Source organism: Myotis daubentonii, chromosome 7, assembly GCF_963259705.1.
Source record: "Myotis daubentonii chromosome 7, mMyoDau2.1, whole genome shotgun sequence".
Lineage (NCBI taxonomy): Eukaryota > Metazoa > Chordata > Mammalia > Chiroptera > Vespertilionidae > Myotis > Myotis daubentonii.
This window is the reverse complement of record NC_081846.1, coordinates 35,682,068-35,706,797: the sequence shown is the minus strand read 5'-3', so window position 1 is coordinate 35,706,797 and position 24,730 is coordinate 35,682,068. Positions and strand designations below refer to the sequence as shown.

Here is a 24,730-nt window from a genome sequence, read left to right as displayed (position 1 = left end):
GAAGCCCACGACATTTAATTTCGAAAAAAATTATTTCAATATTTTTAATATCAAATAGAAAAGGCTAAGTTTAGGGAGGAAATGTGACATTATGCTGCAGGCTGACTATGGAGCAAGACCTAGGAAAGCTGAGCAGCAGGAAAATCTCTGTGTGGATGAGCTGTCTGTTTACACTTGTTTCCAGAACAATGGAGCTCACCATTGACGTCAATGATTGTGAAGAGACAAAAGGGCTGGTGGGTGTGTCACTGCAGCTGGGCCTGGATTTGCTTGGGTGTGTGTGTGTGTGTGTGTGTGTGTGTGTGTGTGTGTGTGTTAGGCAGTGGAGCAGGGAGTCTGTCCAGGTTTCAATGTCAGAGAAACAGGAGGAGGGGACAGTCTCACAGTGAAGTGTGAACCACATAGCAGACCTCCCAGGGCCTACATGGGAAGGCTTGTCCCAATGAACTTGGTATTTGCCCTAGTTTGCACCTATGTCTGACCAAGTTGCATACACACCTTATTAAGGAGAGGGAAAGAAGTGGTAAGAATTCCTGAATGTGGGTTTGGCTTCAGGAACTGGCAGCTTAGTTTGCCTGCAGGCTATAAGATCATAATTCTTCCTTCCCTTCCATCCCTGGTCCCCAGGAGAGGCCAGGGAGAACAGGCACGTGGAGGGAGATGCTGCAGGCCCCAGCTTCTTGGACAGCTAGCTCCCCTTCAGCCCTTCAGAGCCCTGACGGCCTTGCCTCTCCCATCAGACTCTGCATTTCAGAGCCTGCTGCCTTGGAGTCTGAATTCTGTGTCAGGTCCTACAAGCAGGCCTCTGCTCTCTACTGGGTCACTATCCTGACACTTTAGACCAGCGGTTCTCAACCTGTGGGTCGCGACCCCTTTGGGGGTCAAACGACCCTTTCACAGGGGTCGCCTAAGACCATCGGAAAACACATATATTGTTTTTGTGATTAATCACTATGCTTTAATTATGTTCAATTTGTAACAATGAAATTGGGGGTCACCACAACATGAGGAACTGTATTAAAGGGTCACAGCATTAGGAAGGTTGAGAACCACTGCTTTAGACAGAAGGCTGGGGGCTTAACATGCTCCAAACAGTGTTTACTAAAAGAACAAATGGCCTCAGCCAAGGTGTCCAGGGCCCAGCACTCTGTGTCTCTGTGGCTTGTGCCTTACTTTCTCATTCACTCTTCAAGTGCTGCCTCCATCATAGGACCTCTGGGATAATTGCCGCCCTGGTTAATTTATGATTCACAATACCCAATTCAGTATTTGACTAAATTCCCTTTACACAGGACGGTCCATAATGACGTGGGAATGCAGGGACAACATCATTTCATTCGTACCTCCCATAGTAAAAATGATCCTATTTCCTGAAGCAAAAAATGAGATACATGGTCTAAAAACTAAGAAAGACCTCTTGGAAGCTGGCAGTTCTGGAAGATCTGGGACCTAGATGGCCCGGGTGGGCGTGCTCCAGGAGCTCTTGCAGGACCACCTGGTGTTGGTCCTCACCGGAGCTCAGCGCCTAGCGGCGAATGAATGAGAGTCAATGAATGCGAATGCGTGAATGAAAGATGTCCTCAGGGAGTTTCCCGCGGCCGCTGGGGACGCGCCTCTGTCCTGTCGCTGAAGGTGGCAGCCTCCCGGGGCCTGGACTTCAGCGAGGGCTCGCCAGCCGGCCGGCTGGAACGAGGTGCGGAGGAGCCTGTTTCCGCCCCCCGTCCCGCGGTGGTACGCGCCACTCCGCGCTCCCCGAGCTGGGGGATGCGAGCTGTCTTGAATGGAAGACACCGAGGCCGGAAGTGGAAGGGACCACTCGGGAGGACGAGGAGGGGGGCAAGAGAGCGCCGCGTCTTCATTGAAGAACCGACGCGGTGAACATGGAGTTCCATGTGCGTCTTATGTAAAGAGAGCGACGGGCACCGTGGCCAATGGGTGTGCGACACACGCAGGCCAGCCTCCCTGGTATGCAAATGAAGATTCTTCGCGACCAATAGAGGGCGCCGGGGGCGGGCGCAGCGCGCGCGGTCACGTTTTCCACTATGTGACAGCGGCAAGTCAGCGGCAGCAGCGGCGAAGGCGGGCTGCGCTGCGGCTACACGCTGCTCACTACGCGCTGCTCTCGGCGGCTGCGACAGTGGGCGCCAGTTCGGCGGGCGGACGCGCGAACGGACCGGCGGACAAGCGAGGACGCGGCTCCGCGGTAAGTGCGCGGCGGGGAGACCAGCGCCGGGCTGGGGCGCCGATCGCCGTCCGGACGCCGATCCCCGGCCAGACGCCGGCTCGCTGGTTACGTAACCGCCGCCGGGCCGGCGCGGCCTCGGGGCGGGCGGGCGGGTCAGGGTACCGGCGGGCGGCCTCCGAGCGACGGCGGCGATTCCGCCAGCCCAGGGAAGCTCGATCCCAGAGCTTCCTGGGCCATTTGATTGCTTCTTGGCTTGAGACTGGCCTGGGGTGCGTGGTGGGTACTGTTATCCCCATTTTGAAGATCGGGAAACAGGTTCAGAGAGGTTATGCAACTTGTCTAAGGTCACGGAGCGGCTGTGACACCACACCGGCCTGTCCTTCTCTAGGTGATTTTCTTCTATGAACCCTCCCACGCCCAGAGTGGAGAGGGCCGGAAAGGTGAAGGCAACCAAGGGTCAGTGCAACTGTCTCTGGGAGCGCGGAGGGCCCCTTCTCAGAGCTGGCTTCCTGCTCTGAGACCAGAGAGCCAAATCTCCAGCTAGGGAAGGGCCACTGGTCGGCCTGGGAACCCTGGGGGCAGGAAGACCTCACCTCATGCTCACCCCCTATGCCCACCTGGACTTCCCTGCCTTCATTCTCTCTCCCCAGCTTGGGTAGAAGAGGGGGCCCCACTGTGATACATCAGTCACACCATCCTTCTTGGTGTCCCTTTGGCTGCCAAGTCCCAGACATAGGCCAAGGGGCAGGTGGCAGCCTGCTAAACTCTCCAGGAAGGCCAGGGTAAGGGATGACAACTTGGTTGCCATGGTTTCTGTAACCCACGCAAAGAAACCAGTTTGGGAAGCTGATTCATACTCAAAGAACAACGGAGCCAGCAGGTACCCTGGAAATCATCTAGGGTAACCCCTTGGCTTGACAGATGAGGCCACTGGAGCCCAGATCCCTGCTAGGCACACATCATAGCCCGGCCAGGCCTGAGCTCAGGGTGCCTGCAGGGTGGTCCTCCCATCAGCCTGAGGGTCATGAGCTGGGTCAGGTTGAGCTTCTGAGGTTCCATGAAGGCCTGAAGTTGGGTGCTGACTCCCTGAGAAGGCTGGAATTTGGGAGGAGGGGCCTCAGATCCCCAATGTTAAGAGCCCTAGCAGCATGGCAGAAGCCCCCACGAGTACTTCTCACCTCCCCCTTCTGACACAGCGAGGCCACTGACTTCCCTGGCTGCAAATGGGAGATGCTCCTACCCTTACCCAGAGTGTCTGGTCCCAGGCTGGATTTGACTAGGAAGGGAACAGAACTCTACCTGAGGCTTTAATTGGCCATTGAGTTTTTAAATACAAGGCTAATCACTTTTTATAAGGTGCATGGGTAAAATAGGAAAAGGACTCCTTTTTAAGTGGAAGCTACGTGATATGCCAACACAGGGATGATATCGTGGGTGTCTGCAGTTATCTGTCATCGTCATCCATGTGTGATTCACTGGTACAGCACGAATGCAGCTCTGGCTTTCTGTGGAGACTGGATGCTGGATGCTGGGTGCAGAGGGGGAGCCCTGCTGCCAGCTGCTGCTGGGTGACTCAGATCCCCTTCTGGGACTCAGTTTCCTTCTCTATAAGGGGGGCTCAGGTTAGGCCAGTGGTTCTCAAGCTTCCTAATGCCGCAACCCTTTCATACAGTTCCTCATGTGGTGACCCCCAACCATAAAAGTATTTTCGTTGCTACTTCATAACTGTAATGTTGCTACCGTTATGAATCGTAATGTAAATATCTGATATGCGGGATGTATTTTCATTGTTACAAATTGAACATCATTAAAGCATAGTGATTAATCACAAAAACAATATGTAATTATATATGTGTTTTCTGATGGTCCTAGGCGACCCCTGTGAAAGGGTCGTTCGACCCCCAAAGGGGTCACAACCCACAGGTTGAGAACCATTGGATTAGGCCATCTTTGAGGTCTGTTTCAATTCCTAGGTTTTTCAATTCCTCTCACTCTAAGGATGACTTCCCCAGGCACCTGCACAGATTTCTGACACAGTCTTGCTTTCAGGCCACATAAGGTTACTCTGTGAAGGCACATCCCCTGTGAGGCATGTCTGCCTGCTTAGAAGGAAACAGGAAAGTTTCCTTTCATTTGTACTATTTCTGATGCACACACTTAACTTTTAGAAAAATCCTGGCAGGCACACCTCTGTGTTTAAATGATGATGTAACTTCTCTGGGCCTCAGCAAACCACAGGCTCTGTCAGGTCATTGAGTGCCTGGCAGGACCTCTCAGCATTTAGTCTAAAGAAAGAGTGATGCCGAAAACGACGTCTTAGGCAAAACTCACTAGAAACACACAACCCCAAAGCTATGCAGATGCTCTGTGCCCCTCCCTTGCAGACACTGGCCCACCTGCGGATCCAGCGGGGGACCTGAAGGTCCTGACAGGGGCCTCTGTCAACTCTTTATGCTCCTTTGTGCACATCGTAACAAGTTTGTTATTGTGTTTCCAAGTCTGGTGCAAATCAGAAGCAGTAAATGACCAGGTGAGCAGCCACCGGCTGTGGGCAGGAGTCAAGGCCACTGGCGGTTCTGAAGGCAGAGGGGCTCTAGCTCTTGAAGGCCTTGGGGGCTCCTAGTGCTCTTCTCCCTGGGGTGACAGAGAGGAGAGTAAGAACAGCTCGCTGTTCACAGGCACTGTGGCAGCCGGCTCCCTGAGTGCCACAGCTGGGACGCTGGCGCTTTTGCTTTGTTGTTTTAAATCTGTGCTGCTCCATGTTTGGGATGTCACCAGGCAGAGCTCAGAGTGTGGAGGTGTCTAGTGAGGCCAGGACGTGCGTCTCCCCAGCCTCCTTCCCCTCCATATTTGGACACTGCCGTCACATTTTCCTCAGTTACCCAGCTGTTGCCATGGAGAGCACGGTGTTTGTTTAGCAGGACAAACATTTTCTTCAGATTACAGCAGGCTGGCCTTGGGGACTTGGCTCCTACCAGGAAGACACAAACGTATTATAAATCTTGGGTTGTAACATACCGCCAGCTTGTGGACACGGAACACAGGCTGTGAGATCCTGTTATATAAAGTGCAAAGGCAGGCAGGATTAATCAGGCTGTGAGAAGTCAGACTGGTGGTGTGTGACCAGGGTTGGGTAGTGGCTCAAGGACCACCAGGGGTATCTGGGGGGCCAGGGACACGGGTGCTCAGTTTGTAGACATATATCAAGCTGTGACCTTATGATTTGGGACTTTTCTGTGTGTATTTATACTTTCATTTCAAAAAGCCAATTGCCTTAAGTGATTGAGCTGATTTCTGATTTTCACAAGGAAATGAACTTCCCCTTAAGCTCAAGGCTATTGAATGAGAACAGCCTTTACCTATCCTGGGGTGGCCATGGTAAGTGGAACTGGTACCCAGGCTATGCTTTTGTTCCCTTTTTTATTTTTATTTTTTTTACTATTTCTTATGGAACCTCTTAAAATATGACAGTAGAGAGGATAGTGTAATGAATCCCCATGAACCCATCGGTCAGCTTCAAAGAGTTTTAGCTCTGGCCCCCTCCTTCCATCCCCACCTTTTCCCCCTCCTGTATTATTGTGAAACCCATCCCAGACTATGACCTCATTGCAGACTGCACTTTCTAACGGCCCTCTGTGCGGCAGAGGCAGCGCTTGCCACCGGAGGTATGATCAATGACCCGAGTCAAGGCCTGAGCTTAGCCCCTTCCTTGGGTCTGACTGTTCTCCAGGGACAGAGCCGCGTGTAGACATCTGTGAAGGGGGCAGCAAAGGAACCTCGAGGGGCAGGTGTGCAGGCCCCAGGTTCTCAGGCAGCCCCTTTCCTTCCTGGGCCCCTGGCACCCTGGACCATGAGCACCACCCCCAGAATTGGAAACCCAGCTTTCCCGGGGCTCCCAGGGCTTGGGCAGTGCTGGCATGAGCAGGTGCTCCATAAAATGTTTGTGGAAGGCAGGAGGCAAAGTCTGATTTGATGGGCACATTGGTTTTGCCAACTTGGCAATTTGAGGTCGGTCCATTAGAACTGTCAGTGCTGAGTGATGCATTTTCTGGAAAGATGAAGTTTGGGATGATTTGGTTTGGTTTGTTGTTTCACATTTCTGCATGCTCACTTGACTCTCTTTGCAAAAAAAGATTGTCTTCCACCTAAGGTAATCATGTGACTCCTACTCAGTGAGCCCTACTCAGTCTCCCTGGTGCTGGGCCATGAAAGCCAGGAGCTCCTGCAAGGAGCTAAGCGAAGCCCTCAGGGGTGATGGAAGCAAAGTGTGTGGTGCTCTTTCCTGAGGATGTCTGTACGCCTGGGGTGGGGCCAGCTGAGCGCTTAGTCCTTTACATACAGCCAGAGATAGCTCTCCTGGCAATGAAATATCTCCTTTTAAACAAATTACTTCTGTTACAGTGTCTGTGTTCCCATCGTAACAGACAGTGATGATGAAAGCTAGCCTCTGTTGGACACTGACTGCATCCCAGACACCTTGCATGGGCTGCATCCTTTCACCCTCCCAGCAGCCAATAGGAGGCAGGTGCTGCTGTGGCCCCATCTGACAGATGAGGAAACAGAGACAGGGAAGGAAACTTGCTCAAGACCACACGGTCAGAAAGTGGGGGACCCATGGAAGCCCCCACCACCCAGGAGCTACTCATGTAACCACTCAGCCTTCATAATTCACTCAGCAAAAAAGAACTGGCTGCTTGTCTGAGGAGGACTGCCAGATGACATAGGAGATGTCCAGGAAGTTGGGTGGGCAGCCCCTTGGCAACTCTACTGAAGCCCTCTGAGAGATCTTGCTTCCACCTTGCCCATGCTCTGCAACCCTGTTAAAGTATGAGTCACATCTTACATAGAACTCTCCAGCAGTTCCCCACCTCACTCAGAATAAAGCCAGAGTCCAGGTTCTGCCACTTTGATGTGCAGATCTGGCTCTGATCTAATATCACCCTCCTCTTGCCTTGCCCTCTGCTCTAGACTCAGCCATCTTCTTCAAACTCCCTGCCTCCTGAGTTTGCACTTGCTGTCCCTACCTAAAATATTTTTCTTCCGCGTCCAGCTAGCCTGCTCTGTCACTCTGTTCAGTTTGTCTTCATTCAGGTTCTTTTAAAAGCGAAGTCTGGGTAGAGGGTTACACTTTACTGAGAGATGCAATCCCAGGGCAGCCATGGTGAGGGAAAGGGAAATGAAGAGGAAAAGGCAGGACACACATGCGTGATGACGTCCTAATGATGAGGCCCTGCTTCACGGACACCCAGCATACCACTCAGCCCCTGGAGATCTCATCAGCAAGACTACCCCCCCCCCCAAAAAAAAGGAAAGAAAGGAAAAGAGAGGAAAGGAAAGGACAGACAGAAAGCTTCAGAACGCTCCAATCAATGGAGGGATGGAGAGAGGACTTAGCCACTGACCACTTCCGCTGACCTGTCCCCTGTGGCCAAAGTTCACCCCAGGGAGTGTGATTGCTCTTGGGTCCAAATACAAATTAAGTCACATCAGTCTGTACTTACAGTGCAGTGCTTCAATGGTTCCTAGTCGTTTCCCAGATAAACTATGTGTAATTTATGTGTAAACTCCTCGCTGGCCTCCCTCCCTTCTGCACTCTGCCTACTTCTGCACTCCACTTGGATCCCCTTAGTCAAGCACTGGAAATGCCTGCAGGGCCTGGAACTCATGTGCTCCCCACCTGCTCTGCCCTCCTCACAGGGTAACACCCACGCCTCACAGCCTCACCTCTCCCTGCCTGCAGCCTGGTTTCAGGGTCTCCTGTAACTTGTGATGCTCAAGATTTCTGAGATCCCAGACAACCTGTAGGGTCCCAGGCCCTGCCAGCCACTCAGTGGGAACCTGTGTATTTCCCAAAGTTCCCACATGCTGGGCAGTGGTCATCAGTGCTCTTGTTGCCTTCTCATGAGGCCATCAGCAGCTTGCCATGTCAGGGCTGTGGCTGCCTAATTCAACTGCCTTCCGAATTCACGGCAGGTGGGAGCTCAGTGAATAAGAACAAACAAAAATACCCATGAGATACCTGTGAATGACCCTGACTGCTACCCCCTCACTTGGCAAAATATGGAGGAAGACCCTGAGGGACAGCCACGGCTGCGCGCTTTCTGGCTGACAACATTTCTCTCGTCCGCCAGCTTCCTTCAGGAGCCAACATGAATGAATTTGCTGGATTTGCCCCCAACCCCAGTAGCCCCACGAAGGAGCCCATGGGGCCCACACCCAATGGGGTCTTGCTCCAGGAAGATGTCGACATGAGCAGTGGCTCAAGCGGAAATGAGACCAACGAGAACTGCTTCACAGGGCGCGACTCGCAGGGCAGTGACTGTGACGACAGTGGCAAGGAGCTGGGGATGCTGGTGGAGTCACCCAATTCTCAAGAGAGGTAGGGGCAGCCGGGGCCCGTGGAGGCAAGGCCCTTGTTTGTCTTTTCAGGGTCTCATTCTGTTGTAATTTGATTGCTTTACCATCTTTAAATCATGATGATCAACTTTTTCCAGATTTTTGAAAACCTTGTTAACTTAGAATAACTAAAATGTACTAGGGTTTGTCCTTCCTAATGATGCCACTTGGCATTGAAGATCCGATTGCCAACAGATCGGTAGTGCATAATGAGATCGTAGGAGGCTGCGTGTCAGGTAAACTTGCCTGCAGCTGAGTGCTTTGTAGAACATGAACTTGCTCCTTTAGCACTGGCTCTTCATCTCCCAATACCTACTTTTCCTGGTCTCTGAAGGTTTTGATTCAGTTTTACCTTACCCTTATGTTTCTCACTGTGGTGTGATCCAGCCTGTTATCGCTGATTAGATGGGGGAGCTGTGGGTGGAAGAGTCTCTGAGTTCTGTCTTTATTTCTTGTCCTTACAGTCCAGGTGCCTACAGCCTGATGCTGGCGAAGTCTGAACACAACCCATCTACAAGCGGCTGCAGGTAAGGCCAGTTAGAACCTCCTTGACTTAGAATCTTTGGAGAAACCAAGAGATTTGTCCTTGGAGGTTAGGTTTGGGGGATATGTGACTTGTTTTAAGCTTCTTCTAGAACCTATTGGTCTGTGTTGTGAACCCAGCTGTGCCCTTCCAGTCACGACTGTCCCTGCAGGCTGCCCTGAGCCCCCCATGTTGCTCTGGGTCTATTGCTCCTCCAGCTCTATCCAAGCAGACCTTGTCTGTGTCTGAGACCTGTTCATTTGGAACTTCCTCACACTGTTTAGGTATTTGTAACAAGTGTATCCTTAGTTTCCTATCCACAGACACTTTCATATCTCACTGGAGCCACAGCCAGCTCGTAGTCCTGGGCATGAGGGCACTTTGCCATCGTAGACACCTGATGTCCACCATTCTCTCTGCACCTTCTGCTCTACACACGTCCATCTCCTTCAGCAGGTGCCCACCTGCCCTGCCTTCCCCGTCTCTGCTCCTTAAGTTTGAAGATCCTTCTATAAATCTCCTCCCCTCTTGGGGGTCTTCCTACACTCATTATTCACGTTTATGCCCCAGGAAGCCACTGCTGTCCTCTGTATTCTCCATCACTTAATCATCTTCTAGCTGACGCAGACAGGAAGGCCCAGCTCAACCATCCGTCTGCTCAGCCAGATTCTGAGGGTCGATCAGCAGGCCTTGCTGGGCACAGCCTGGCTCTCATTCGTGGGGAAAAGAGCCAGCTGGAGGGATGTCTGACCCATTCACTTGTGTTAAAGCAGTGGCTCTCAACCATGGGCGAGTCGTCTGCCCCAGGAGACATGGCAATGTCTAGAGACATTTTGGTTGTCACAGCTGGCGAGGGTGCTGCTGGTCTCCAGTCATTGTTACCTAAAAATAAAAGGCCAAAGTGAGAGGCAACAAGCATTTATTGTAGGTAAAAAAGAACAGCTATTTAGGACGCACTGATTCAGGCAGAAACCCAAATAGTGTTCCAATTAGGAGGCAAAGGCAAGGGGTGTTTATGAGAAAGGGAAGGGGAGCAATTATATCCATAGAAGGAAGGCATTCTGTAGTGCAAATAAGGTAACATAGTGACACTAGTTCTAAACACTGTTTTTAATTTTCAGTCTGGTGGCTAAATATCTGCTTTCCTGTTACCTTTGTAAACAGTTCTTTGGGACACAATGTTGCCCTGTTTTAACACTCCAAAGTTTTGAGGAGCAAGACTACAAGGCAGCTTGCTTGGGGATGGCAGCTCCAACTCCATTTTAAAGTGCCTCCATTTATGTTATTTTTCACATGGGTGAGGCCAGGGATGCTGCTCACCATCCTGCAGGCACCACAGAGAACTGTATGGACCAAGATGTCCTAGTGCCCGGTTGAGAAACTGGACCAGACGGACATCTCTTCAGAAAAGGGCCCCAGAAAGCTAACGTCTGATCTTTTTCACTCTAGTAGTGAGCAGTCTTCCAAAGCCAACACGCACAAGGAACTGATCAGAACGCTCAAGGAGCTGAAGGTCCACCTCCCCACAGACAAGAAGGCCAAGGGGAAAGCCAGCACGTTGGCGACCTTGAGGTACGCCCTGAGGAGCGTGAAGCAGGTGAAAGGTATGCCTACCTCATGTGTTTGTTCCAACCTGTAGAAGTAAGTTTCAAATCCCCCCAAATTACAGCTTGGACTGTGTTGGCTTTCAAAACTCAATCCTGACACTGAAGAAAGAAACTTAGGAGTCTTGTGGAGCTGTCACAGTTGAAAACCTCAATTCACTGGAAGCTGTCTATTGCACTTGATTTTTAGAGGAAAACATAAAGCGGCTAGAAAGCCAGCTGATAACAGAAACCTATTCACAACATAAGACTTCTGAGCTGTGGGCTAGGTCAGGTCATGGTGAGGAGAGTGCAGCATCTTCCAAGCTCTGGCTGGAGTGGGTGACCACCGATGGCCCGGTGATGTGGGCAGCTCAGAGTGGAACTGAAGCGAAACATCCCATAGTGTTTAGCTGAGGACTTGCCCCGCCTTTAAAAGAAAACATGAAGGGACCCCAGGGGTGGGTGGGTTTAACAGAGCTCATCCTTGAAAGGCAATATCTTAGAGCTTCTTCATTCAAGACCCCGGGCTCTTTATTTCTTTTTGTTTTAAATATGTTTTTGTTTATTTTTAGAGAGAGGAAGGGAGAGGGATAGAGATATAGAAACATTGATGAGAGAGAAACATCATCAATTGGCTGCCTTCTGCACGCCCTCTACTGGGAATTGAGCCCACAACCCAGGCATGTGCCCTGACCGGGAATCAAACCACCTCTTGGCTCATGGGTTGAAACTCAACCACTAAGCCACACCTTTATTTCTTGTTTATCTAAAAACGTGTGAGTTTCAGTGGTGGTGGGCTTTGGATCAGGAAGGCAGGCAAGGCAGAGTGCCTCCTTCCATCACAGGTGCATGGTAACAGGACCTCCGAAATCCAGCCTCCATCCACCTGTGGGCATGTTTGGATTTTATCATTAGATGGCAGCATGTGACAGCTTTTGGTGCTAGTTGGTGGATTAGAGAAAGGCTTTTGTCTAAGGACACATTGCAGGAACCTTCACAGATGCAGGAACCTATGAGCAAACACTGCAAACCCAAAATGTTAGCTCATTGGGCTCAGACACTTTCCATTTCAATCAACTCCAAGCCCTTAAGTATCTGCCTTCACTTGCTCCTGCCACCAGACCTTCCACTGGGCAGACACCCCACATCCTGGGTCTCATGTCACCTCGGTGCCTCTGCCTCCAGGCCAGGACCCTGTGCTCAGGGTCACCTCAGGATGGTTTAGCTATAAAGTTGGTCGAGAGGTCCTCGCAGCCTGGCCTCTCAGTCTGCTGCTGGGAAACAGTATGAGAACTTTGAGAATTCTTAAATGTCCTCAGTGCCTCAGAGAAACAGTAGAAGTCTTGGGGCAGGTATGCATGTGTGCAGTCCTAGTCTTGCAGCAGGGGACACTCCATGGACCCTTGTCATTACAGTGAAACCCCCAGCCCCTGCACGTGGAGGGATTTCTTAGCTGTTTGGTCCACTGACGAGTAAGCTGAGTCAGAAGGAAAGTCAGTACAGTGGGGCCTTGACTTACTAGTTTAATTCGTTCTGTGATGGAGCTCGTAACTCAAATTACTCGTATGTCAAATCAATTGTGAACGAGTGAGACACGTGATGCTGGGCTGATGTTGTGGCGTTCACTGTGATGTTTGCTGCGCCAACTAGCGGTGGGGTATCTGAAGCTGGCTCGTAACCCAAATTTTAGCTCGCAACTCAAAGCAAAAAATCGGCCGAGAGACGGCTCGTATCTCGAAAAACTCGTTAGTCGGGACACTCGTAAGTCAAGGCCCCACTGTATCTCCTTGGGGTAGATGTGTGAACCCTCCCCCCACTTGACCTTCACTTACGTATTTCACACATGCACTGAGTCCCAGTGGACACCACACATCAGAAACGTGCATAAGAGTAGAAAAAACCTCCAAGGCTGATAGAAAGGTGAAACAGGGCTTTATTCTGTTACCATCAGCTACTATCTCAAGGTACAGCCTGCAGTCAAAGCAAAGCCTGTCACTAATGAGGATACCAAGCCACGTTTCAAATAGTGTTCACATTTCTAATGTTTGGATGAATTCCATGGGAAGGGCTTGTTTCATGTAGTCTGGCTGGGAGAGTTTGTGCCAGACATGGAAAGTGGCTATGTGCTGGTTTGTGTGGCCTTTTAAGGGGCCCTCTTCAGCCTCTTGCCCATGGCTGGGTCACCCCAAAGCCATGCCAGATGTCCCAGGATGAGTGGCCCTTGTCTTCAGGGTCTGTTCTGAGCAGTTTGTTCCACATATTGTTTCTTGTGCCCAGTGACCTTAGCAGTCGATTCTGTTTGGATGGGGTGTCAGTTGAGACCACCACGGGAGGCAGAGCAGGGGTACCACAGCCATCCTGCATGGACATGATGACATTGCATCATGATTGACAACCTCGTGGGGAAAGTGAGCATTAGGTGGAACTCTGTGGCCTTGTTATTTAAGATAATGTGTATTTATTGTTTACAAAGTTCTGTAACCATCGGCCTTCTGATTTTCAGGGGAAACCCCCAAATTTCTGTTTTGCCTTTGTCTTTCTGTGATCCGTTCTCTCAGTGTCCAGGAGATGGTCTCCTAGCCCACTTTTCATGAGAAAAGTGAGTTAGGAGTTGCCTCTTGGTCTCTCCCGCAGCCAACGAGGAGTATTACCAGCTGCTCATGTCCAGCGAGAAGCACAGCTGCGGCCCGGACGTGCCCTCCTACACCATAGAGGAGATCCAGAGCGCCACCTCCGAGGTCATTATGAAGAGCACGGTGAGTGTCTCCTGTGGGGAGTCCTCCTTCGGTGAGCTGGTGACCGCCTGGCCGGTGGCTTGATGGCAGCAGAGTTTGGAGTTTCAGGAAGTGAGTTCAGACCTTAGAAAAAGAATGTAGAGTCAGTGGTTCAGAAGTCCTGCTCCAGATGTCTCCCAGACCCTGTGCTCTCCTGGCCACTCCACCCGGCACCTCACACACCGTGACCAAGCACAGTGCACTTCAGGGTGAGGACACGCCAGGGGGCAATTGGTTCACTGTTCAGGGCTTCCTCGGGGGGTGCCCTGGGATTAAACTCAGCTTCATAAGACTCCAAACCTCATGCATTTTGTTTTATTATTATTTTTTTAAATCTTCACTTGAGGATATTTTTCCATTGATATTTTAGAGAGAGTGGAGGGAAGGGGAAGAGACAGAAAAATCGATGTGAGAGAGACACATCAATTGGTTGCCTCCTGCACCAGGGCCAGGGAACACGCCTGCACTGAGGTACATGTCCTTGACCGGGATCGAACCTGGGACCCTTCAGTCCACAGGCTGGCACTCTACCCACTGAGCCAAACCGGCTAGGGCCAAACCTGATGCATTTTAAAGTGGCTGATAAAGGTGGGGCCCTTGGAGGTCGGGACGGGGAGCAGGTTGGCCATGCCCTGAGCCCCCATTTCTCAGAGAGCAGCATTTCTCAAAGCTGTCTGGAGGACTGGGCTCCCAATCCTTCTCACCTTCCTCCAGTACTCCCCACCCCCCAACCAGTCCTTAGCTCAAGAGGTCCAGAGCCCTGCAGCCCCCACAGTCCCCGGCACCCCAGGAGAGAGACACCCCAGCCCTGGTGACAAAGGGTGAGGTGTGCAGGACCCTTCCACCTCTCAATTCAGACGCCAGGGGCTCTGACCCCAAGAATACTGAATGGATGACACCCGTGGGAATCCGCACCCCTGGGTTCCTTTTGGAGTGGAGCCCCGATGTGATTCTTCAAATAATATCCTGTTTGGACGCCAGTATATATGAGGGGAAATAGAGTTATTCTGGTCGGGACTGAAGGTCCCAGAGGCCTTCCCTGACCCTCCGTGCCCCTCTCCTGTCACCTGCCCCAAGCGTGTGCCCGTCCTGTTCCAGCCCCTCTGCCCATTCTGACCCGAAGATGTTCTTCCTTCCCAGGACATGTTTGCTGCGGCTGTGTCCCTGGTCACCGGGAAAACCCTGTACATCTCCAACCAGGTGGCCTCCATCTTCCACTGTAAGAGAGACACCTTTCACGATGCCAAGTTCGTGGAGTTCTTGGCGCCCCATGACGTTAGCGTGTTCCACAGCTCCACCACGCCTTACAAGCTTCCTCCGTGGAGTGTCTGCAGTGGGACAGGTGAGGGGAAGGGAGCGCCGCCCATGTCACCTCTGCTGGAGACCAGCACAGCCGTGGCGGCTTCTGTCCCAGGGGAGAGATCAGAAGTTGTTCAGAATAAATTTAGAGAGAAAAATAGTCTTTTCATGAATTTCAGAGAGGGAGCAAACATCTCAGAGGCTTTTAGGACATGTTAGGCATTTTAGAAATGAAGTTCTGAGAAGCTGGAGTCTGAGGTGAGTCTGCGGAGGGGGGAAAGCCCAGGCGCATCTGGGGGCATCAGACCCCTGGCTGTAAACTCTGGAATGTGCCGCGCTCATGAATAGATTTCATTTTAGCCAGAACTGGGATAAAAGCTCTCTGAGGCTTCGCTTTGAGCTCTGGCAGGTTTGTGCCACACCTTGGCTCTGATTCTGGTGCTGTCTTTAGGAGGACACAGCGCTCTCCATACGTCGTCGTGTCATTGGGTGGGTGACTGTAGGCTTTTTCTTTCAGATTCTTCCACTCAAGAATGCATGGAGGAGAAGTCTTTCTTCTGCCGTGTCAGGTAAGCCCAGTGACAGGTCTTCCTAAACTTGGAATGGCCCAACCAGTTCATCCTGAGCACCTGGGGGGAAGTGCAGGAGGCCCAGACGTCTCCCTCCAGTCCCTGCTCCACTCCGGGCGGGAAGGCCACGAGCCTGGCTGTGCTCCCATCTTTGGAGCGAGGGGCCATGCAGCACGCACACTCCTAAAAAAGTGAGTGAAAAGAAAGCACGTGGCCAGAGCTGCATTTTACAGGTTCACAAGGGGTTAAGACAGCCTGGTCAACAGTGGGGTGATTTCAACCAGTGCTCACTGAGGATGGCAGCCCGAGGAGCCGGGACTTGCTGTCCATCACCTGGAAACGGGCCAGGGGCCTTACCTGGGGAGGCGTGTATCCTGGGGTCCTTGGGGACCCCAAAAGTACATGCAGCCTTCGGTTTGAGTGTATATTTTCTTAAGTCCATTTTCCTGGGGAGAGCCCCGTAGCTTTCCCAACGGGTTTTTAGCCTAAAACGGGGTGACCAGATAAGCCTCCAGCTGCAGTGTCCGGAGCGACCCCTGGCCAGACAGCGGTGCCCTCAGAAAGTGGACCAGGACCCCACTGTTGGAGCAGCGCCCCTTTCCCTAATTAAAACGCAAACTGCTCTAGAGACAGCTCAATAGATCTCTCAGGGTTGATGACTGTGACTTACCCTGTGATGTCATCGGAAATCTGAGGGGCCGGGTGGTGGGCCCAGCTTCTCAGGTGGGGAGAAGGCAGAGACGACAGGCTAAGGGCAGCCCATCCATCTACTAGTATGCTGGGGTGGGGTGGGAGGGCATCTTTACAACAAATGAAGGGATTGCTGAGATGACAGCCAGCTGTGGGGGAGGGGACCAGCAATGAGGAACAGTTCCTTCTGTCATAACTCCACTCTCTAATGGCACCCTCCTCTTCAGCTTCGGGAAGAACCATGAAGACGAGATCCACTACCACCCGTTCCGTATGACGCCTTACCTGGTCAAGGTGCCGGAGCAGCAGGGCGCTGAGAGCCAGCTGTGCTGCGTGCTGCTGGCAGAGAGGGTGCACTCCGGCTACGAAGGTGACCGCCAGGCCCTGGCCAGCCAAGGGCTCCTCTGGTCCCTCAGTTACTCCCCTGGCTCAGATGTAATGTCTGTTCGGTGGACTCCAGCGCAGCCCTCCCCAGCCATGGGCAGCGTCTCCATGTCCCTCGAGAGTCAGCACACCCACCTTTGTCACCTGGCCCTCCTGGGACCCTGCCACCCCACCTCCCCACGCAGTTAAAGGGTCTGTGTGCCAACATCTCACCCATGTCCGGGCCATCACTGTGACCGCGGGTGCCCTTCCCCTTCCCCGCCCACTGCCTTCCATCCATGCAGTGAGAACAGCCCTGACAGGCTGGGCCCAAGTCCCTCCCATCCTTGTGTACACCCAGGCCTTGGCCCTGGTCCCTCTGAAGTGCAGGGACACCAGCTCTTCCTCAGAACCCCAAGCCATCCCCACTCTTACCTCCCACTGAGTCTGGTGTCCTGACACCAGGCTCCTGCAGACAGTTGGCCCCCTGACCCCTGTGTTTGCTCCTAGCGCCCCCTCCCCATCTCTGCCTATAGAAATCTAGTGTCTGCAGCAGGCTTATCTCGCCAGGGGTCCTTTCCTGGTCCTGCCAGCTCCTCAGGCCACCCCCCAAATTACCAAGTCTGGGTTCTTCAAGCATCCTGATCATGTCCTCCTAACGACCCCCCGTACCAAGCTGTGACATAGTCAGCAGGAGTTTCTGAGAAGCCTGTGCGTAGCGTGCGGATTTGTAAACGGGAAGTCCTGGCTTCCCCGACTAGGTCTGGCCCACAGAGCCGAGGGCTGTCGAGGGCCCTCGGGCTGCCGTCAGAGCCCGTCGCTGAACGAAGCACGTGGTTTTCTAGTCGTTGTCATGTAACTACAAAATGTGTGCATTCCTCAGAAGCAGACATCTGAGCAAAATTCTGTTCTTTCAGCCCCTAGAATTCCTCCGGAAAAGAGAATTTTTACGACCACACATACACCCAATTGTTTGTTCCAGGACGTAGATGAAAGGTAAGCCCCATGTGCTGTCCCCGCTGCCCATGCACGCCTTGTGCTCACCCTGGCCTCAGAACCAGTACTGCATCCCCAGGCCCGCAGGTTCCCTCCTTAGACATTTAGCGTCTGTCTGTGTCTTGGTAATTACTTCATAACTAAGGAAAGCTCAATCAATGTTCATGGTTTTGACATTGAAGCTGTTAAGCTAAAGCTAAGCCTGCATGTTATGTGTGGTAATCAACAAAAGCATTTGAGAATGTTAAGCAATGAGATAATTGTGGAATTACACTAAAAACCTCCTGAGATACAAAGACTGTAAATGGGGCTGTCAGGGGAGCTGGTGATTGTTCTAAGACTGTTTAAACTCATTTCAAAGTTAGACACGGATAAGCACTGGTACAAGTGGGAATGGTGCGCCAGGGACAGGTGCACATCCGTGGGCAGGGTCCCAGCACAAGTGCACCTGCCAGCCTGTGTGTCACCTGCACCCTCTGTCCAGAGCCCCTTTGGGGTGTCCCAGCCAGGATGCTGCAGCTGCTGGGAGCACTGACATCTGAGGGTTTGCCGGCATTGGGCCAGGGCCCTGGTGTGCCTTCCCCAGCTCCTTCTGCACAGAAAACGCTCCAGGCTGCTGGCAGTCGGGGAGGAGTTTGCTCAGAAGACCCACGGGAAGTAGACTGAGAAGAGCCAGCATGCTGCACTTTCTGAAATGGGCCAATGTCACCTCCACCGACACCGTCAAGAGTTAGGTCCTCTCCACTGCCCACCCCTGGGCACAGAGCTTGGGGTCTCCTAGGGAAGGTCTGCTCTCAGGTGGCCCGGGATCAGCAGCCTCCAGCTCCGGGCTGCTCAAGTGCATGCTGCCCACCACCTGTGTCAGAATGACTGAGAGGAGGCTTCAAGGCACAGGTTCCTGGGCCCCACCAGCCCTGCCCAACCAGGATCTCAGAGGGTGGGGCTGGGAGCTGCATTTGTGAGGCAACCCCAGCATAATTTTTATTCCTCCAAAAATCTAAGAACTTCTATCTGCAACCCACCCCAGGAGTCTACTTAACTCACATGCAGAAGGATTGGCGAGCAGGCACACCTAGTCAGCACAGCCTTCCTCAGCAAAGCCACCTCCTCCTCCTTCCCCTCATCTCCTCTCTTCCTCCTCCCTCTGCCTCCCGTTCCTCCTCCCCCTCTTCCTTCTTCCACTTCCTGCCCCCTCTTCCTCCTGTTCCTCCTCTTCTTCTTCCCTCCCCTTCCCCTTCCTCCTCCTTCTCTTCCCCCTCCCTCCTGGCCAGGCCTGGAACTGGGAGGACGCCAAGAACATTCTGTACATCCGGCCAAAGGAAAACACAAGGCCCAAGAGAGTTCTCCCCCGCAGGGAACAGGGGGCCTCTCTCAGACTCAAAGGAGACTGTCCTTCCACATGAGCAGAAGAGTTGGGAAAACATCTGTGTGGATGCAAGAATGCTGCCCGAGGAGAGGAAGGCTGGGGTGCAGCTCAGAAGAGGGGAGAGCGGCCAGGCTGCAGAGGGCACAGGACAGCAGAGGGGACAGGACTCTGGGAAGAGGGACACTAACGATTTCTTGGAAAACAAACAGCTTTTACAAGATCAGTGGGCACTGAGGGCAGGTCTCCAGGCAGTACTGGTGGCCCCCAGGGAAGCCACAGTAAATAAGGAGTAGACACAGTGGCCACAGTAACGGGAGCAGGAAAACCTCTTGGGCTGGAGAAGACATGCAGGCAGGGTTTCCAGGTGCAGGCTTGTTAAAAAGTTTTCAAAACTTGTTAAAAATATCGAGGCCAAAAAAATGTAACATAAAAAATATCCATGCCAGACCATATCTGGCCAAACTTAGGAAGCACAAAAAAGAAAAATATCTTAACAGAAGAAGAAAAACATTTTCATGATTGATTCTTTCAGGAAATGGACACAAAGCTAAAACCACTCAGCTTATGACGGGTAGGACCTTGTAGGGTCTTGTTTTGTATTACAGACCCATGGGGATGCTGTAATCTTTCACTAATTAATTGAAAGACTGCTTCTCTGTTAGCCTAGTGCCTAAATTTTGATCCTGTGAATGGGGCTGTCAGGGGAGCTGGTAGTTGTTTTCTTTCCCTGTGAACGGACGGACGGCTGTAGAGATGGTCTGCCCCCGTTTGGAGGTTGCATTATGGACTGTGTCCCCAAGCACAGCGGCGGGTGACACGCCTGTGCACTTGTCTTGCAGAGCGGTCCCGCTCCTGGGCTACCTACCTCAGGACCTGATCGAGACCCCCGTGCTGCTGAAGCTTCACCCCAGTGACCGGCCCCTGATGCTTGCCATCCACAAAAAGAGTAGGTCCCTTCTCCTGGTGAATCCTAAAGGCTTTGACAAAAGCTGGTATGTGCCTGGGTATCTCCCGAGGTCAGCACCCAGCAAAGATAGGTCAGACTGGCCTGCATCGTATGGGTGATGGATGCCCCACCTCCTGCCGGAGTCCTGGCATTGTCCGTGGGTCCTTTGTGGCCTGTGGCCTGAGTGACACCTTGTCCTTACTGTTGGTATCCCCGGCAGGTGGGAGGAGGGGGCACAGGTTCAGCTGTGGTGGTGAGGTAGTGGCTAGGCTGGGGTAGTGGTCACACGTGTGCCCCAAAGCCCAGGCCTCATAGATACAAATGACACGTGGAGACGTCCAGTGGAAGCTAACAGAGATGTGTGTCCTGAAACACCATGATGTGGCCAAAAACAAACATTTGTCGTGATTGAAAGTAGAACGGTTGTATGTATATATGCATAACCCATGGACACAGACAATAGGGTGGTGAAGGACTGAGGGGGGAGGGGCAGCTAGAAAGGGTCAATAGGTGGAAAGGGGGAACATATGTAATACTTTTAACAAAGATTTTTTTAAAAAATATTTAATATCAATAAAATATAATAATTCAAAAAAATAAAGTAAAAAGAAGACACACACACACACACACACACACACACACACACAAAGAAAGCTGACTGAGACAGAGCTGCAGCTTAGACCAGCTGTTGGCAGCTCTTAAATTTTCAAATAGCCATGAACTCAAGGCATCTGGGCTTGTCTTTTCTCTTCCTGCGAACCTGGCTGCTTCTCACCGCCAAACGCTCTTTCCCTCCTAGTCCTGCAGTCTGGCGGGCAGCCCTTCGACTATTCTCCCCTTCGGTTCCGCACCCGGAACGGGGAGTACATCACACTGGACACCAGCTGGTCCAGCTTCGTCAACCCCTGGAGCAGGAAGATCTCCTTCATCATCGGGCGGCACAGAGTCAGAGTGTGAGTGCTCCCAGGGCCCTGGGCCGCTAGGCAGTCCTGTGGGGACCTGCCCCTGCCCTGCCCTGCCCCCAAGTGGGAGGGGCCTAGTTCAAGCAGAGCTGTGAGGGGGAGGAAGAGGGTGGTGAGCAGGCAGGTGGCAGCCTGGGGGGCTGCAGAGAGGAAACGGGGCCTTGCAGGGGTGTGCAGCACAGCCTGACTGTCAGACCATGAATATCACGCAGGGGCCCTTTGAACGAGGATGTGTTTGCTCAGCCATGCGCAGAGGAACAGCCGGCCCTGCACCCCAGCATCCAGGAGCTCACGGAGCAGATCCACCGGCTGCTGCTGCAGGTGAGTGTCCACCCGCAGGACAATCCCTACCTTGTAGGCAGCCTGAGGACTGCTCTGAGTTCTGAGGTCCCATCCTTCCGGCGTCTCACTCTGCCCTGCACGCTGGTGCCTATTCTCTCGTCCACTGTGTCGGCGGCTTGGGCAAAGTCTGTGCCAGGCCCCGACAGTTGGGCACAGCTGCTGCTTGCCCAGGTTGGGGCATCCCCAGCCTTGCACTTTGGGGTCTGTCTCTGACCTGCAGCCTTTTGCTAATGGCTGAAGGATGCACCTAGACCAGCCGTGGGCAAGCTACGGCCCGTTTGAAATGAATAAAACTAAAAAAAAAAAGACCGTACCCTTTTATGTAATGATGTTTATTTTGAATTTATATTAGTTCACACAAACACTCCATCCATGCTTTTGTTCCGGCCCTCCGGTCCTGTTTAAGAACCCATTGTGGCCCTCGAGTCAAAAAGTTTGCCCACCTCTGACCTAGACCCTTTCTCCCAACTCAGCTCCCAAGTCCTGGGTACTGACCCCACATGTCGCCTCCCACAGGTGGATGGGGTCACTCCAATTCAGGATGCTGTGCTGGCACGAAGAGGGACTTGTGAACGCCTACCACTATCCTTGGGGACATAGTATTCAAGGAAAACTAGTGCGAGCACAGTAACCCCATGGCTGAGCCGCTCTCGGCTTCCTGGTCAGCAGACTGGGGCAAAACTGTAATATATCGAGTTTAGTTTCTAAAACCCTTGCTAGAACCAAGATCAGCCCCCCACCACCACCACCATGTGAGCAGAGGGCCTGTGATCCAGGGACCCTGGTGCTGTGGGCAGAGGCTGAGAGCTGTGAATCGGGCTTCGGGAAGACAAACCCACAGGCCAGCTGTGCCCCTCCCCCAACCCTGTACCTAAGCCTCCTGTGTGCTCTCTCCCCAGCCCGTCCCGCACAGTGGTTCCAGCGGCTATGGGAGCCTGGGCAGCAATGGGTCCCACGAACACCTCATGAGCCAGACCTCCTCCAGTGACAGCAATGGCCAGGAGGACGCCCGCAGGAGGAGAGCAGTAGGTCCCTCTGCCCCGCCCCGGGAACCTGTCTGTGGTGCAGGCGGGAGTCACAAAGCACATTCAACCAACCCTGGCTGCTCTCTAAGTTCTGTTCGTGGGGACTGACTTTATCATCTCTAAGAGTGGAAGCAGCAAGTCCTGGCCGGGTGGCTCAGTTAGAGCCTCGTCCCATACACAAAGAGGTTCTGGGTTCAATCCCTAGGGCACATACCCAGATTGTGGGTTCGATCCCCAGTTAGGGTGCATACGGGAGGTAACCAATCAATGTGAAATCTCTCTCTCCCTTCTCTCTCTAATATCAATAAAAACATATCCTCGGATGAGGATTAAAAAGAAAATAAAGGGGGAAAATAGTTGAAGCAGCTAAAACTGTAGTTAAAGCTTTGGATGAAAAGTTATTTAAAGAAGGAAAATCAAGCAAAAGGGAAGGTTTAACTTTAGGGTAGAAGGAAGAAAATGGAATGTGCATCCCCCTTTCTTTTTATTATTCTTCCAAATCACAGGTCCGTTTCTCTAACTTGGCCTCACAGATTCCCACTCAGCACCTCCGCCTCCTCGCTGGGATGACTCTGGCTTCTCCCTCTTTGAGGTGGGGCTGAAGCACTATGCAGTCTCCGATAGAAAATAACGTACTTATTTTGTCTTTATTCAAGGAAAATTCTAAAAATGCTAACAAGGTCAAAACCAAAAGTCATTATTCTGATGAATCTGGAGAACAGAAGAGAAAATCTGCTACAGGTAAAAAATTATTCACCCTTTCCTCAGTAAAACTGTAGTCCGGCCAGGTTTTTCTATCTTTCACCTGAACTGTGGGTGGCAGGGAATTTACCCTTTAAATGTGTGCACATCCCCTGCCCTGTCCCTCAGGCAGCAAGGCCTTCACTCCTACACACAGCCCTGCCCAGCCAGTGTGGCTCAGTTGGTTGAGCATTGTCCCATGCATCAAGAGGTCACTGGTTCGCTTCCCAGTGAGGGCACATGCCAAGGTTACAGGCTCGATCCCCGGTAGGAGGTGTGCAAGAGGCAGCTGATTGATGATACTCTCTCATCAATGTTTCTCTCTCTCCCTTCCTCTCTTTGAAATCAATAAAAACATATTTAAAAAACAAAAAGCACAGCCCTAAGCTTCTGTGCGGGCCCCTGGCACCCTGCAGGCCCTCGCTCCACAGAGTGGCCGTGGGCCGTATGTTTGCACGCAAGTGAACGTGTGCATACACTCGCACCAAGGGCGCTGCCCAGCTGTCCTGCAAACACGCAAATCCCACCCTGAGTGGAAATGCCGGCTTTGCTCCTGGGCTGCCTTCTCAAGTGGGGCCCCACCAGCATGGGGACCTGTCAGCCCACCCCCACTGCAGCCGGACCCTGCCTTACCATGTCACGACTTTACACCCTCATGCTTGGGCTCCTGCTCAGGTGTGCACATGCATGCTCCCCAGGCATCTGCCCTGGTGGGCTCTCACTCATCCTTTGTGCTGGGACCACATCTTTCCAGGGAGCCTCCTAGGGAATCTTGGGGCCAGAGCTCACTTCTGGCCAGGACTGTTGGCCTCTGGGGTAGGCGCACATTGCTGGGTGCTGGGGACCCACTAATGAGCAGGACACAGCTCTGCCCTGGAGGCCCCCAGGGGAACAGCGTGCAGTGCATGTGGTGACAAGAACAGAAGTGTCCACGGCAGGCTGCCCCAGAGGTTGCTGAGTCACCTTTGAAAAGAAGGGACTTCCAGGAGGCAGGGAATACTAATTGATCATAAAGCACCTGGGATTTATTGGCCCCAGAGTTTCAGGAGTTCGAGTAAGAGCTGGCCTCACCCACGGCTGAGTCCCTGACCCAAGTGCCACTGAGTTATATCCCAGTCAACAGCATCCTCCAGGCTCCATCCTCAGACGGCACAGTGGCCGCTGCCCCAGCAGGGCTGCCCAGGTGTCAGGCTGACTCTGGGTTTCTGTGTCTGTGAGCCATGTTCTGAGTCCCCAGCTTTATCCTTAGGTAGAAATATACAGAGTGTACTCTTTGGGGAAAACAAGTATTAACTGAAAGCAATTTTGCCATTCTTTCAGAAATGCAAAGTAGTTCTCCTGCTCAGACGACAGCTGTCCCGGCCGCAGAGGACAGCTCCGGTGCCAGCCCACCCACTGCCGCCTTTCCAGAGGAGCTGGCCTGCAGGAACCAGCCGGCCGGCTCCTACCAGCAGATCAGCTGCCTGGACAGTGTCATCAGGTACAGGCACCTCCCGCCTCCCTACTCCATGGTCTCCTGCTGTCCAGGCTCTGGCCCCATTATGTGAAGCCATTTGTGATCCTCCTCACAGGTACTTGGAGAGCTGCAGTGAGGCCACCACCCTGAAGAGAAAGTGTGAATTCCCCTTGAATGCTTCCACGCAGAAGGCCAGTGACAAGCGAAAGGCCACAGGCAGCCCCAGGCCACCTCCTGCAGGTATCCTGTTTGGGCTTTTAAATCCCCCGGTGAGATCAGGCATCATTAGAAGGGCTGGAGCCCCCTTTGCTCCTCCCATGGGAGTTCTGAGTGGCTTTGGGGACACAGTGTGGGGTGTAAGCTCTTTTGTAAATGACTATGGTACATAAACGTCAGCCACCTTTCTATAAGAGAGATGTAAAGGTGACTCTGGACTCTGAGAACAGGACCCCTGGGGCTGCTGGAGGCCCAGGGGCACCTGAGGTTATCATTCTCAGGCTGATCCTTTTCC

At 52.6% G+C, this 24,730-nt stretch overlaps 1 protein-coding gene across 1 annotated transcript in view; it reads left to right on the top strand.

The window, feature by feature from the left end:
• Positions 1-2,040: 2,040 nt before the first annotated feature.
• The window catches only part of PER2 (period circadian regulator 2), a 34,844-nt gene continuing 12,154 nt past the window's right edge, over positions 2,041-24,730 (top strand). The window contains exons 1-16 of the mRNA XM_059703736.1: positions 2,041-2,203; positions 8,317-8,564; positions 9,046-9,108; positions 10,554-10,708; positions 13,325-13,446; positions 14,605-14,806; positions 15,281-15,332; positions 16,250-16,392; positions 17,303-17,381; positions 19,587-19,693; positions 20,493-20,646; positions 20,868-20,976; positions 21,897-22,022; positions 22,679-22,763; positions 24,084-24,243; positions 24,335-24,459. Coding sequence (XP_059559719.1) covers positions 8,335-8,564; positions 9,046-9,108; positions 10,554-10,708; positions 13,325-13,446; positions 14,605-14,806; positions 15,281-15,332; positions 16,250-16,392; positions 17,303-17,381; positions 19,587-19,693; positions 20,493-20,646; positions 20,868-20,976; positions 21,897-22,022; positions 22,679-22,763; positions 24,084-24,243; positions 24,335-24,459 — 1,912 coding nt within the window. The 5' untranslated portion in view covers positions 2,041-2,203; positions 8,317-8,334. The remainder of the gene's footprint in view (positions 2,204-8,316; positions 8,565-9,045; positions 9,109-10,553; positions 10,709-13,324; positions 13,447-14,604; positions 14,807-15,280; positions 15,333-16,249; positions 16,393-17,302; positions 17,382-19,586; positions 19,694-20,492; positions 20,647-20,867; positions 20,977-21,896; positions 22,023-22,678; positions 22,764-24,083; positions 24,244-24,334; positions 24,460-24,730) is intronic.